Source organism: Ursus maritimus, unplaced genomic scaffold (assembly GCF_017311325.1).
Source record: "Ursus maritimus isolate PB19 unplaced genomic scaffold, ASM1731132v1 scaffold_1, whole genome shotgun sequence".
Classification (NCBI taxonomy): Eukaryota; Metazoa; Chordata; class Mammalia; order Carnivora; family Ursidae; genus Ursus; species Ursus maritimus.
The window spans coordinates 13,960,498-13,974,575 of NW_024423343.1; the positions used below are offsets into that span (position 1 = coordinate 13,960,498).

At 42.5% G+C, this 14,078-nt stretch overlaps 1 protein-coding gene across 1 annotated transcript in view; it reads left to right on the plus strand.

Moving 5' to 3' along the window:
• FAM124B (family with sequence similarity 124 member B) overlaps window positions 1-13,783 on the plus strand; it is an 18,259-nt gene extending 4,476 nt beyond the window's left edge. Inside the window, exon 2 of the mRNA XM_008690404.1 lies at window positions 10,634-13,783. Within this exon, the coding sequence (XP_008688626.1) occupies window positions 10,634-11,281 (648 nt within the window). The 3' untranslated portion in view covers window positions 11,282-13,783. The remainder of the gene's footprint in view (window positions 1-10,633) is intronic.
• The last annotated feature ends 295 nt before the right edge of the window (window positions 13,784-14,078 follow it).

The window sequence follows — 14,078 nt, forward strand, 5'->3', positions numbered from 1 at the left end:
GGAAAGAGAAGAACGAGTGAAGGAATGTGAGAAGGAGCAGCCAGAAAGCAGGCGAAGATCACGATGTCACAGAAGCCAGTATGTCATTTGGTGGCAGGCCATAGCCCCTAAGGTACGATCTCTCAAGCGCTCTGGAAGAGGCCCCTAAGGTTCTTTCACCCTGCTCTCCTCACCAGGCCAGTAGTCTCTGGTGGTGTTGCCAATAACTCCCGGGAGATCGGCGCGGGCTGCAGGGCCAGCTTGCCTTCACTGGTAACGGAGGCCACCACCACCCCGCACTTACGGGTATGTCCTTGCCAACGTCTACACAACACTACCGAAACCAGGCTGTAATTTTCAACAAGATCTTTCCAAAAATTTGAGGATAAAAGGGGAAAACAACAAAACGTTCTGTATGGGGAAGGAAACTTACAAGCACCTCTGGGTGTCACCATTCAGAACTCCTTGGCCGAGACGTGACCTTGAGGTCCTTCCCCAGGTCTCCTCCTTGTGTTCTCCACACCCGTCACTAGGAGGTGCTCCAGGCCAAGCACACAGCAAGAAAAGGGTGGTTCTCTCTTAGCCCCTTGAAGGCCCACCTTCCAGGTCTTTCTTGACAAGGGTTGACTGCTTCCCAAGATGAACGAAATGGGAAAGTTCACATGCATCTGCAGCTCCTGTCCCACAGTGGTGGTGTCTTGTTCGTAGACCTGGATGGGGGGCTCAGTTACACCAGTACATGAACCCAACATCAGCACAACCGGGATACCGAGTCTCGACAACAGACGCTGGTCATCAGCCATCCTTTCTGGCAGCTCTTCCCAGTTTATTCTGCTGAATGAGCGGGAACTCACACCTGCATAGCCTTCCTCCAGGCCTTGGGCTCACCTCTGAAGCCTCTACAATCAGTACTGGAGTTAGAGTCCACACAGCTCTCCAAGAACCAGTTTTTTATTTCATTGATTTTCTCTATTGGTTTCCTGTTTTCAGCTTCACTGATTTCTGCTCTAATTCTGATTATCTTTTCTTTTGCTTACTTTGGATTTTTAAAAAAGATTTTATTTATTTAAGATGAGAGAGAGAGCACGAGTGGGGGGAGGAGCAGAGAGAGAGGGACAAGCAGACTCTGAGCTAAGTGTGGAGCCCGACATGGGGCTCAATCTCATGACCCTGAGATCATGACCTGAGCCGAAATCAAGTCAGATGCTTAACCAACTGAGCCGCCCAGGCACTCGTGCTTACTTTGGATTTAATATGCTTTTCTTTTTTCTAGTTTCCTAAGGTGAAAACTTAGATTACTGAGTTGAGGTCTCTCTTCTTTTCTAATATGTGCATTCAGGGCTATACACGATATATACACAAGCATACATAATTAAATACATTGTTGGTATTATTATTTTAAACAAACTATTTTGTTAGATCAACAAAGAATGAGAAAAACAGAAGTTCGCATTTACCTTCACTTATCGCTTCTTCAATGCTCTTCCTTTCAGGTTTCTGACCTTTATTATTTTGCTTCTTTCCAAAGAACTTGTGATGTTTCTTGCAAGGCACGCCTACTGGCAAACAAATTTCTTCAATTTCTGTTTGAGAAGGCCTTTAATTCTCCTTCACTTTTGAAGGAGAATTTCATAGGGTATGGAATTCTAGGTAGGTATTTCACTCCATTCTCCTCTCTCTTGCACGGTTGTTGAAGTGACTCTTGTTACTCTCTCTCTCTCTCTTTTAAGATTTCTGTATTTATCTGAGAAAGAGTGCACACTCGAGTAGGGGGAGGGGCGGAGGGAAGGAATCTTCAAGCAGACTCCCCGCTGAGTGCAGAGCCCGATAGAATCCAATGCTCAACTGACCTAGCCACCCAGGCACCTCATTCTTGTCTCTTTTTTTCCTTTTCTGGTGTCTTTTTGTATGTTTTCTTTATCTTTGATGTTTATAGTTTGGAAAACAATGTCTAGGTGTAGCTTTTGTGGCATTTTTGTGCTTGGTGTTCTCTGAGCTTCCTGGATTTGTGGTTTGTTTTCCAACATTAATTTGGGGAACATTTTCAGTCCTTGTTATTTCAAATATTTCCTCTGTTCCTTTCTCTCTTTCTTGCCTTCTGGTCTGCCTACGATGCATCTGTTACACTTTGGGTAGCTGTCTCACAGTCTTTGGGTCTTCCGCTCTGGTTTTTTGTCTTTGTTCTCTTTGATGCTTAGTTTTGAAAGTTTCTTCTGAGGTACCCTCAAGCTCAGGACTCTTTCTTCATCTGTGTCCAGTCTACTAGTAAGCCCATCAAAGGCATTCTTGATTTCTATTACAGTGTTGTTGTTGTTTTAATTTGTCTCTAGTGTTTCTTTCTGTTCGTTCTTAGTATTTCTATCTCTGTTAATATTGCCATCTGTTCTTGCATGCTGTTTACTTTATCCATTCGAGCTCTTAGTACATTAATCATAGCTGTTTCAAATTCCTGACATGATAATTCCAACAATTCTGCCATCCCTGGTTCTGATGCTCACTCTGTCTCTTCAAATTGTGTTTTTTTACCTTTTAGTATGCCTTGTTTTTTTTGTTTTGGTTTTTTGTTTTGTTTTGTTTTTGCTAGCTAGACATGAGGTAGCAGGTAAAAGGAACTGCTGAAAATAGGCCTTTTGTAATGTGGTGGTGAGAAGTTGAGAGGGGAAGCGTTCTGTGATTAGAATACAGTCTTTTAGTGAGTCTGTGCCTTGGACTGTGAATTCACAAGTATTTTTAAGTTTTTTTTTCTCCCTCCTTTGCCAGGACAAGATGGCTAGAATGGGCTGGAATTGAGTATTTCCCTTCCTCCAGGTCAGTCAGGCTCAGGTTAGCTTCTGTTTAACTAGTTTTCTCTGAGAGCAGGCCTTTTAAGAATACAGTTTTCTGGTTTAGACGTGGTGCTTTTTCTCCTTCCCTTCCAGAAACACAAAGAGATTTTTCTCCAATATTTATTGTGAGCCTCTGGTCAAGCTCCTGGAGGGAAATCTCACAATCTTGCCAGGCCCCTCTACGACTGGGTCCCCCTGGAGTTTTGAACTGTCAGAGGTGTCTGCCCTGAGCCTGCCGCCATTCCTCAGTCACAGTTGAGGTTTTCCTCACCTGGCTCTGGTTCCTGCTGTGGCTTCCACTTATGAGTCTTTGCTCCGAGAAGCCATGATTCCCTGTATTTGTCCATCATCTCTCCAGTCTTGGGGCCCTGCTGTTTGCCCTGCATGCTCCCTCTCGTACAGATGCTGGAAGAGTTCTTGCTCTAAGGCCACCAGCATCAGTAAAGGTTGACAGTCCCTCCCTCGAAAATCTCTCTCCACTGCGGGCTTCCATAACCCATATCTTTAACTATGCAGTTAATCTTCTCTGTCCAGCTGTCCCTTTGCTGTTTTTTCCCAAGGACTCACCTCTTTCTTCCTGTCCCTGAATCAGGTTTTCTCACCCATGGTGGTTCTGACGTCTTGGACTAGATGGTTCTCTGTCGTGGAGGACTGCCCTGTGCATTGCTGATGTTAGCAGCATCGTTGGCTCTGCCACTAGGTGCCAGTAGCAATGACCCCGGTGCCCCAGTTGTGACAACTAAAATGTCTCCAGACCTTGTCAAATGTCTCTGGGGGGTGAAGTTTTCCCCAGTTGAGAACTGCTGTCCTCGTCTGAAAGTGTCCTTAAGATTAAGAAATACAGACCATCCCGTGGATTTAGTATCATCTTTGTTCTCCTTACTCCTGTGTTTGCATCTCTAGCTCTTGAGTTTTTGCTTATTTATTTATTTATTTAGCTTCTTTCCAGATCTCTGGAAGACTATTTGAACATAATGTGTCATCCTTATCTTACATTCACCGAGCAAAACCCAAGTCACCATCTCCCCCATCTTCTCCAGCTCTGGTCACTCTCTCCCCATTTGCTCTGGTTTTGAAACATTCTCACTATGAAAGCCTCTTTTTCCAGAAGCCCCACATTCAGTCACACCCAACTGTTTACTTTTCCTCTGGGGTCATTCCTCTTCTCCCTTCCTTCTTTAAGCCCGCATAGCTTTAAATACATTATTATTATGACATTCTCACTCTTTACTCTAGCTCCAGGCACCCTGTTTTATCTAGCACATCACAGATGAATATATTTTTAAACAACTGCTATGTGTATGGCTATCCCAACTTTCTTTCCAGAACTCTAGGCTCACTCCTGCACCCAGGTATTTTCTTCATTGTCATAAAATACACATAACATAAAATTTGTCACTTGAACCATTTTTAAGTATTGGGTTCAGTGCCGTGAAGTACATTTACAATGTTGGGGTACCGTCACCATAGTTTGTTTCTTCATCACACCAACTAGAAACTCTGTACCTATTATACCATAATCCACTATTCTCTCCTCCCTCCAGTCCCTGGTTACCTCTGTTCTTCTTTCTGTCCCTATAAATTTGCCTATCCTAGGCACCTCCCATATGTGGAATTATATGATATTTGCCCTTACGTCTGGCTTAGTTCACTCAATATGATGTTTTCAGGGTTCATCCATGTAGCATGTGTCAGAATTTCATTCCTGTTTAGGCTGAAAATGTTCCATTTTATGGATATCTGCATCTATGTATTGCTGAAGCTGTTCCTTGTCCAGAGATGTCTTTCTCTTCCTCTTTATTTATCCATCCTTCAAGGCTCTCCTCAAATAGCAATTTCTCTCTGAAATCTGCCACGAAGCTCAAGGGCACATTGACTCCCATTTGGTGTACGTTTTACACGGAAATTTTTCTAACACACAACTGATTACGTATTTTCTCATTCTTGCACCATATAATTTTGGACTTTTATGACTCCCTACCTCTTTTCAGAATTTTGTTGTAAATGTCTATTTCCAGTAGGCTAGTAGGTAAACAGCTGTTTCTGAAACATGGATTGATTGACTGCTGGTTTTCAGGAAATAAGTCTGTCTCTTCAAAAAAGGTGTATATTCCAGAAGCTAGTTTGGTATAAGCAAGCATGTGGTTCTTTTCATTTCATCAACAGACATTTAGCTAAGTTTGTCCTTATGTTCTTCATTAGCCATTGAAAAATGAAAGAACATAGGCTCTCATGAAGAAAGTAATTCATTTTCTTCTGTACCATTTCTTGAGCGTCCTTTCTCATTTCTGAGTCTCTCAGCTGTACACACTCAGACTCTATTTCTCCCTCTTTGTTTCTTTCTTTGTTTCTTTTCCATTCTCCATCCCCACCCCTAATGTATCCCACACAGCCACACACAAACACACACACACACACACACACACACACACATACACACACTCATGTACACACTCCCATCCCTGCTCTTCTTATCACTCAATACTTGGGTTTATGCTGCCCTGAAAGAACACTTGGAGGCATTGCTTAGAAGGTTTTTACTCTTACAGAAAAGCAGGTTAACATCAGTGGTTTTGGTTAATCAGTTAAAGTAAGTACCTTTAATTTAAAGATCAATTAATTGGAAGGAACTGCTTTCAACTCTTAGGTAAGCAAGTTTGGCATTGTTTTTGGGTTTCTTATTATTGTATAATTTGTTTCCATTTAATTTTTTTCTCAGTGTAGGAAAATTCTCTTTTGCTATCTCTTGCAATTACTTCTAGTTAGAGACAATACTATCTCCATTCATGACGTGAATCTGTTCTTGAACAGCTTCATCATTTCTCAATGATGTATATTCTCTTGTTTCTCAAGTGTTTAGAGTCAAATGAGTGATAAATGATCTTTCTATTCATCAAGATAACTGCTAGCATTCCCTGAAACTTGAAAAAGCTAGCTCTCAATTTGTAACATTTTACAAATATTTCTTGGGAAGATGAGCTCTAAATGACTGGAATTCTTACAAAATGCGTTTCACTTTATTTTTTTGGCAAGAGGAGCCTTCTTCTCCCTTAAGGGATTTCTCTCAATCACTCAGCATTATGTTTCTCCTAGAAATTCTCCACTCTAACAGCACACATCTGCATTTCTACATTAATAATGTTGCATTCACTTGTGCTGTGTCATCTAAGGATCTTAGGCCTCTCTTTAAGAAAGAAAAATTGACATTTACTTCTCTTAAAAAGTTTGCAGAAATGGCCAAACATATGATGAAAGTCTTTTTGAATTTTCTTGATAAGACTTCATATCTACTTAATGTCAAATAATTAGGGGCCCAATACATAGATTCTACATTTCCATACATTTCTACATGTAAAAATTTATATTTTCTTAGGTGCTAAGCTTTACTTATGTATCCAAAAGACATCAAGTGATTACTTACCACGTGCTAGGCCCTATGCTAGGTACTGGAGATACAACAATGGAGAAGGTGATGGCAAGTTTAGAGGAAGATACAAATAAGTAAGTGTGCAGGTGCATAACAGTGTGGTAACTACTCTGATATGGCAGTACACGCTGCTAGAAGAGCTAGTGACAATACTAATTACTATGATAATGACCAACTCATATTTAACACTACTATGTCCCAGGCACTGTTGTCATTCAATCTTTTCAACGGCTCTATGATGCTGATACTTATGATTATCTTCTTTTATAGATGAAGAAACTGAGACATAAGAATATTAGGTAACTTGTCTAAGGTGCAACAACTAATAAGTGGCAGAGCCAAAATTTAGGGGACCTACCCCAGATTCAGTGATATCAAGAAAGCTTCCAGTGGAAATGATGTAGAGGGTGGAGTTGGCCACGGGTTTTTAGGAAAAAGGGTTAGAGGAGACATATCCCAGACAGAGGAAATAATATACATAAACATTGGCACTGGGAAAGAGCAAATGATATCCAAGAAGTTCAATTTTGGCAAGCGGAGGCTGAAAGGGAGGAAGTGGTGAGTGACCAGGCAGGAGGAAGAAGGGGCAGACTGTGAGGGTGTGATAAGACATATTAAAGGACTTAGATTTTTTATCTCAAGAAGAGTAGGGAGTCCTCTGAAACAGGAGGGTGGCATGATGAAAACTGTTTTTGAAACTCCCTTCTAGTGGAGTGGAGAAGGGATTAGAGAGAGGTAAGAGTGTCCTTGGGGGTCCCATCATCATACGACCATTGCAATAATTCAGACAAGAGATGACGAGATCCTGACCTAGGGTTAATGGCATTGTACATGGAAAGACAGGAAGATCTGAGAGATCTCTGAGAGGCAGAGTCCATGGGAATGGATGACATGGGGAGGAAGAAGGGAAAATTATGCTCTTGCTTGACCAACATGGGACTAAAGTGTTCGAAGAAAGGGAAAAGACTAAAGAGAACTGAATTAGCAAGATTATGAGCATTAGCATGAAAATGAGTTCAATTTTGGACATGTTGAGTTTGAGTAGCTGGTTCCTAGAAGACAGTTGGATAAAGTATGAGGCTTAAAAGACAGATCTGAACTGTAGTTATGCTTTTGGGAGCCTTCATCATTTAGATAGTAATTGAAGGCATGGGTGTCCCTGAGAGTGCCCTGGGATGGCGTGTAAAGAGGAGAAGAGGACCCAGATCAGCACTGAAGAAACACAACATATAATGAACTGACAGGGGAAGAGGCTCCTTCAGTGGAAACTGAGAAGGGGTGGATGAAAGGAAGGAGAAAATCCAGAAGAATGTGTTGACATAGAAGTTTAAAAAGAAGAAGACTTCAAATGTAAAGGAGAAAGGTCAGCCTTGAAAATTCAACCAGAGCTCGGGTAACAATGAATGACAAGGAAGCTGATTGTGGATGATCTTGGCAAGAGCAATTTCAGTGGCTCGGTAGGAGGGAGAGTCAGTACTGTGAGTAGGGAGATGGGGGGAGTTAGTAGGATAAATGAGTGTGGATGAATTTTATAGGGAGGCTTGGTTGTGAAGGAGAGGAGAGAGAGCTGGAGGGGAGAGAGGGGATGGAATGCATTATTCAAGATAGACTTGAGCAGGCTGAACTGCTGTTGCAAAGGAGTAGGCAGAGCACCAGGAAGACAGAAAGACTGGAGAAACAAGGTAACAACATGGGAAAAAATGAATCATTCATAAGTTGGGGTGGCCGGGAAGGCGGGAGGCCACGGAATTCACAGTGCAGACAGACTGGTCCCTTTCCTTGTGGAGAGGACGGTGACATTGCAGGTGTGCTGGGTGAAAAGCAAATGAGAGTTGCTAGCTGATGATGGCTTTTGTTTTCTCTGTAATCTAGATGGTGAGACCTTCCACTGGGGGGTTGGGCAGAGGTTGTGCTGCTGAAGGTTTGAGGACAGTTCAGAAGGTTTGAAACAGCTGCCTGTGGCAAAAGGTTGGGGGTGGGGGGGCTAAGGAAACAAGACTGCCGGGGAGGCTGGGCAGAGTTGGAAACCACACCTTTATGGTGATGTCACTCTGAGCAGTCATGTGCGCTTCTTTGACAGTCTGAAGTTCAAGGCACAAGTTCAGAGAAGGTGGTAATGCAGATGCACCTGGAGCTGGGAGGTCTTGCGGAGGCTTTTGACAGAGAGCAGAAAGGGAGTGGTGGAAGGGAGTTGGAGGTCTTGGTGAGGAAATGGTTGAAGTGATGGTCTTCGGACTCCAGTTGACATGGAAGGAGATGTTGGTGCTGAAGAGCCGAACTAACAGGAGAGCTGACTGTTGGAGCAGTAAAGAGCATTCACTTTAACTTGAGTCCCTCAGAGGTGGAAGGCCCCTGGGAGCTAAGAATAGTTTTTCCATCTTTAAATGGTTGTGGAAAAAATGTCAGGACACATAAAAATTGCACAAGATTGGGCACCTGGGTGGCTCAGTCAGTTAAGCGTCTGCCTTTGGCTCATGTCATGATCCTGGGGTCCTGGGATCGAGCACATCGGGCTCTGTGCTCAGCGGGAGCTTGCTTCTCCCTCTCCCTCTGCCACTCCCCCTGCTTGTGCTCTCTCTCTCTCTCTGTCAAATAAATAAATAAATAAATAAATAAATAAATAAATAAATATCTTTAAAAAAATTGCACGATATTGAAAGTCAGCCACACCCACTTACCGCACTGTCCATGGCTGCTCTACAGCAGACTCGAGTCATGGCGAGAAAGACCACAGGTCCCCAGGGCTTCGGATATTGATTGCACGGCTCTTTACAGAAAACATTTGCCAGCTTCAATGCTAAAGGAATTGATGGAAGCAGCTTTTTTACTTTTTGCAGCTTGGTAACAGTCACTCCACCATTTCTATCAGAGAGAAAATTGACGGGAGGCCATGTATGTGGATCGCGTATATAAACACGTCCCATAATTTACTCATTTCTAGACCTGCTTTCTTACTGTTCTAATTTCTTCCTTCTTGCCTGGTGAGATACATATGTACCATTCTTTTTATTTTATTTTAATAAATTTTAAAAAAATTTAGAGCAGTGTTACATTCACAGCAAAACGGAGCAGAAAGTACAGAAAGTCCCCTGTGCTCCCCTACCGCTCGCAGGCACAGCCTCCCCCACTGTCCACACCCCACCAGAGCGCTGCCTTTGCTGCAGCTGATGAGCCTGCATAGACACATCATTATCACCAAAAGTCCAGACTTTATTTAGGGTTCACTCTTGGTGTTGCACATTTTAACGGTTTTGACAAGTGTGTAATGACATGTCTCCCCCATTGTAGTATCATACAGAGTAGTTTCACTGCCCTAAAAGTCCTCTGTGCTCTGCTTGTTCATCCCTCCTTCCCCTCTAACCCCTGCCAACCACTCACCTTTTTATGGTCTCCATAGTTTTGCCTTTTCCAGATGTCATATAGTTGGAACCCTATGTAGACTTTCAGATGGGCTTCTTTCACTTAGTAAATGCATTTAAAGTTCTTTTGTACATTATTTTGATATTTGGGCCAGACAGGGGTGGACCCTGGATACCAAATTCTAAGGGCTACTGGCAAGATAGAGAACATTGTCTTTTCCAGAAATCTTCTTGGTGAGAGTGTTGTGTAAGGAGTAGGGGATGAGGCTCCCGAGAGTCCAAGGATGGAAGATGGGCCAGTGAACTCCATTGTGCAGAGGGAGAGAGCAGTTACCTCTGGGGTAGCAGTTCTGCTGAGGAGGGTCTGTAAGTTTGAAACCAGAACGGAACTGCTAGAGATTAAGACACCACAGGTCCCATAGAGGCAGTCCCCCCTCCTTTCTTTGATGTTTTTCCGCGTGCCACTACATATAGCCTATACTGTAAATAAATGGTGTCCCTAAATTTAAATAACATTGACTTAAAAGGTGTCTAATTATTAGTCTGCCCTGAGTGCCCCATGTCTTGCAATAGCTCAAGATACATATCATCAGCTTGATGGAAAAGGACTTTGGACGATTGAATTCTTACTGCAATCTTTACCTTGACTACACCCACATATTTTGGTGGCTTTTGATTTTTGTTCTTATTTTTGCCTAGTTGGTAATACATCATTTGCAACCTCACGTGAAGCCACTAAATAACATCTGTGAACATCTTGGCATCATTCGAACAACACGATCTACGAGAACTGTGTTGTTGCATTTGATTCTGAGATCCTTCGCCTTGTCAAATGTTCGTTTAGGGAGTCAGAGAGAGATGTTTGGAACTGATACTGATAAATCTCATGATTAGATTGTACGTATTACTTCACTTCAACTGGCTTTATTGGAAGTCTGCTGTGGGCACAGGATGGCAGAGGATGAATGGGACATGGTCTGTTCTTGGCACTTAGTTAATGGACAATATCTGCTGAATTTGTTTCTTTTCCCCTTGTCCCTTAGGTCCAAATGAATCCAGGACTTGGTGTCAGGAATGGCGAGCTCTCCTTTCTGAACGGCACCTCGGGAGCTGACACACTTCCCCAGGGCTCCCGGCTGATCCCTGTCTCCACAAGGAGGACCCTGGAGCCAAGATGCCGAAGGAGCCGGTCCAGAAGGCTCAAGGTGGGTTCTCTGGATTGCCCGGAGCCTGCTGAGAGCCCTGTGTCAGACAGCTTTAGTGGCAAATCGTGGAAAAGCCCTGGCTGCTTGTCCCAGGACTGGAGTTCTGCCATGGGCATCCGGATGCATCCGCCTTCTCCCCACCTCCAACCTGGGGCCAGAGAAAAGGTCCTCAGCCCGCAAGATAGCTTTGAGAAGCTGGAGGCAGAAACAAATGTTGACACGGGGTGCACTGTGGTCAATTCTGAACCCCAACAATCTTTTCTGAGCAGATTTTCAAGGGATCTCCGGACCAGCCAGCCACCACCTCGCTTACTAGACTCCTCCTTGGGAGTAACTGCCTCCAAGAACAATAGAATCTTTAAGGCAAGGACCCATTCTTCATCACTTGCTGGCCAAAGGGATCTTGGTGCAAGGAAGATAATCTCAAAATGTCCCCTTCACCTGCGGGTCCAGGGTGAAGAAAAAGAAGAAGAATTCTTTATATAGCATAGAACAAATGTGGTTTCCTAAAACACAAGATCAGTTACAGTGTTCTAGAAATGGAGCAGTGACCTAAAATCAGACGTTTTCTTGGTCATGTGATGAGTCCTGAATGTTAGCCACACATAGTTCTGTATTGCTTTTATTTCAAATGTGCATAGTCTAACGGTGCTGTGAAGTGTTGTTCATTTGCCGTCATGGTCATGAGGGAATGCAGCCAACACATAGGGAGAAAGCCCAAGGCCCTCTGTCCCTGGAGACACACTAACCCAGCTGGGTGCGTTGAGTTCAGCACCTATCAGGAATAATTGCAGCGTATGCAAATGAATCGGACGTGTTATGCAATGCTGATGAGTGGATGTAATTTGGTTTTAATTTTTACTTGGGTTGCATAGCTCATCCCCCTGGACAACATGGACTATTTATTCTTTAGTGTTTTTTAATTTTTATGTGACCTCCTTTGGTAACGAGGCCCTGTACACCACATAGCCTCTAGTGATTTTGCCTTTAAAGTTGTTTGCTTCTAGAATGAGTTCACACGCAAGTGTTTTGAAAATTACAAACAATTAATTTTTTTTCCTGTTTATGAGCAGAAACACTGCTAGTCAAGAGATCAGGTGGAAGATGAAAGCAAGGCTTTAGGATTTCCCTGCTCTTCCATTTCTCATTTGTTTCTGCACAACCCTAAAGGGGCCAGTGGTTCCCGTTTCTAACCAGAGAGGAATGTGATATGATTGGATGATTCCAGATCTTTACTCGACGTGGCAGGAAGATTGGATCGAATGGGTTGTTGGAGCAGGACTTGCATTCTTCTGGCCATGTTCAAATTCCTAAATTTCTTTGCAACACGCATTCATCCATTTATACATTCATTCATTCACCAAATATCTATTGAGCACCTACCTTTGAGTAAGACATGGATGTATGGTCCACATATGTTCTGTGGCCATCAAACCCAAAAGGTATTTATGGTCTCACCAGTAGAAATCCATTCTATCAGTACTTGAGAATATATTGAAGTCCTAAGTCTTCTGGGACCCTTTTCCACAGTTGATTTTCACACTTGCTGCTCGAGGCTGTAGTAAGCAGGTGGAGACTGGGCATATTATGAGTTGTAATTATAACCAAGATGGACAAATTCTCATTGCTTGTATGCTATATTTTTTTGTTGGATCTATACACACATTTTTTAAAAATCTGAGGTCTGTGTGTTGTGGTTGATGTATAAAGTTATTTGACCCCATGAACTTTATTCTCCAGGACAGATATTATGTAAGATTATAAACGCTGATTTAGCTGGGTCTTCTGGTGACCCTGATACTTAGTATACCCACTCGGGGAGAAGGACGAGTTCAGGCCCAAGGGTGAGTCTTAGAGCAGGGACACCCACTGAGCTTGGGTGCTCTGCTGAGCTTCAAAAACTGAAAAGGAGAGTTCCAAAGCCACAAAGACAAGACTTCTACGTTGATTTTATGTTTCTGGGCTCGTGACCTCAGCACATTCCCATTCTCACTTTCTTTCTCCCCGGCCCCCAGATTAAAGTTAGATTTTAGGCAGTGGAATGAAGAACCTAATTTTGGTCTGATTTTCTAGAATAAGAGTTAAAAAAAATTGAAAGTCTGATTTAAATGGACCTATGGATCTGCCTTGAAAAGCACAGCAGGGGGGCAGTTCTGAAATTTCTTTCTCACTTTCTTTGAGGTTCCCTAAATTCTTTACCATAATACATGGGTGAGACTATGAAGTACATGGAAATTATGATGAATACTGGAAAATGTGAAGGAGTGCCTTACAAATTTGACTTGTAAAATAATACACTCTTAAAATGGCACTGACTCTGCTCCCCATCACAGGAATTCAAGTTACAACATGGTGGGATGGCCATTACAGTGGGTCAGGGTGCAAAGGTCCCACTTTGGGCCTCAGCTTTTAAATTTATTACTTATTGGACCTTGAAATGTCAGCGTCCTTGATCCTCTGTTGCCTTTCCTCTTGTAACAAAAAGTTGTTAAGAGAATCAAGATAATGCACATGAAAGCATTTCGATACTGTTAAGCCCCATAAATATGTAAGATAGTAGTATTATTACAAATGGTCCTTCAGACCCGTGGTTTTTTTTTAAATGTCATGCCAATAGGAGGGTTTTTTTGGTTTTGGGGTTTTTTTTGGAAACAACTTTTAGGAAAATCAGTGATTCAATTAAAAAAAAGAAAAAAGCTCAGCTCTGTAAACATTTTTGCTATGTGTGCCATTTATTTATGTTCACATATCTAGGAGGGAAATTATGGATGGAAAGAATCAAATATATCCGAGAGTTCAAAAGAGATTGTATGTAACAGGAATAAGCTATGAACTAGTTTAATCCAATTTATCAAATTAGCCAGACTCTTTACTTACTTATGCTATATTTTTTAAAATATAAAACGTATCACTCTTTAAATCAGAGGGACTCTCAATAATCAGATCACTTTATATTTTTTGGGTACACTAAAAATGAGTTGCATTGCAGTTGTTTGGCTATTTTAAACTTATTAACAGTATATCATACTTCTTTGCAAGTGTTATTTGGACATTGCTAAACATTAATAGAAATGATGGTGTTTGGAAACTTTTGAATGTGTTTGTCCATTAGGGACAGGAGAGCAGGTGATTTGGGGGTGGGGGGGGCAGGACAGCCCTCTATTTACAAAGGGAGGTGGGGCAGGAGCCTCGGCTGCTCCCCAGTCCACCCTTTGCTCTGATGGGACTTTGTAGAGGTATCCCGGTCCTTCCATGGCACCAACACTCTGCTCACCCCTTTTCC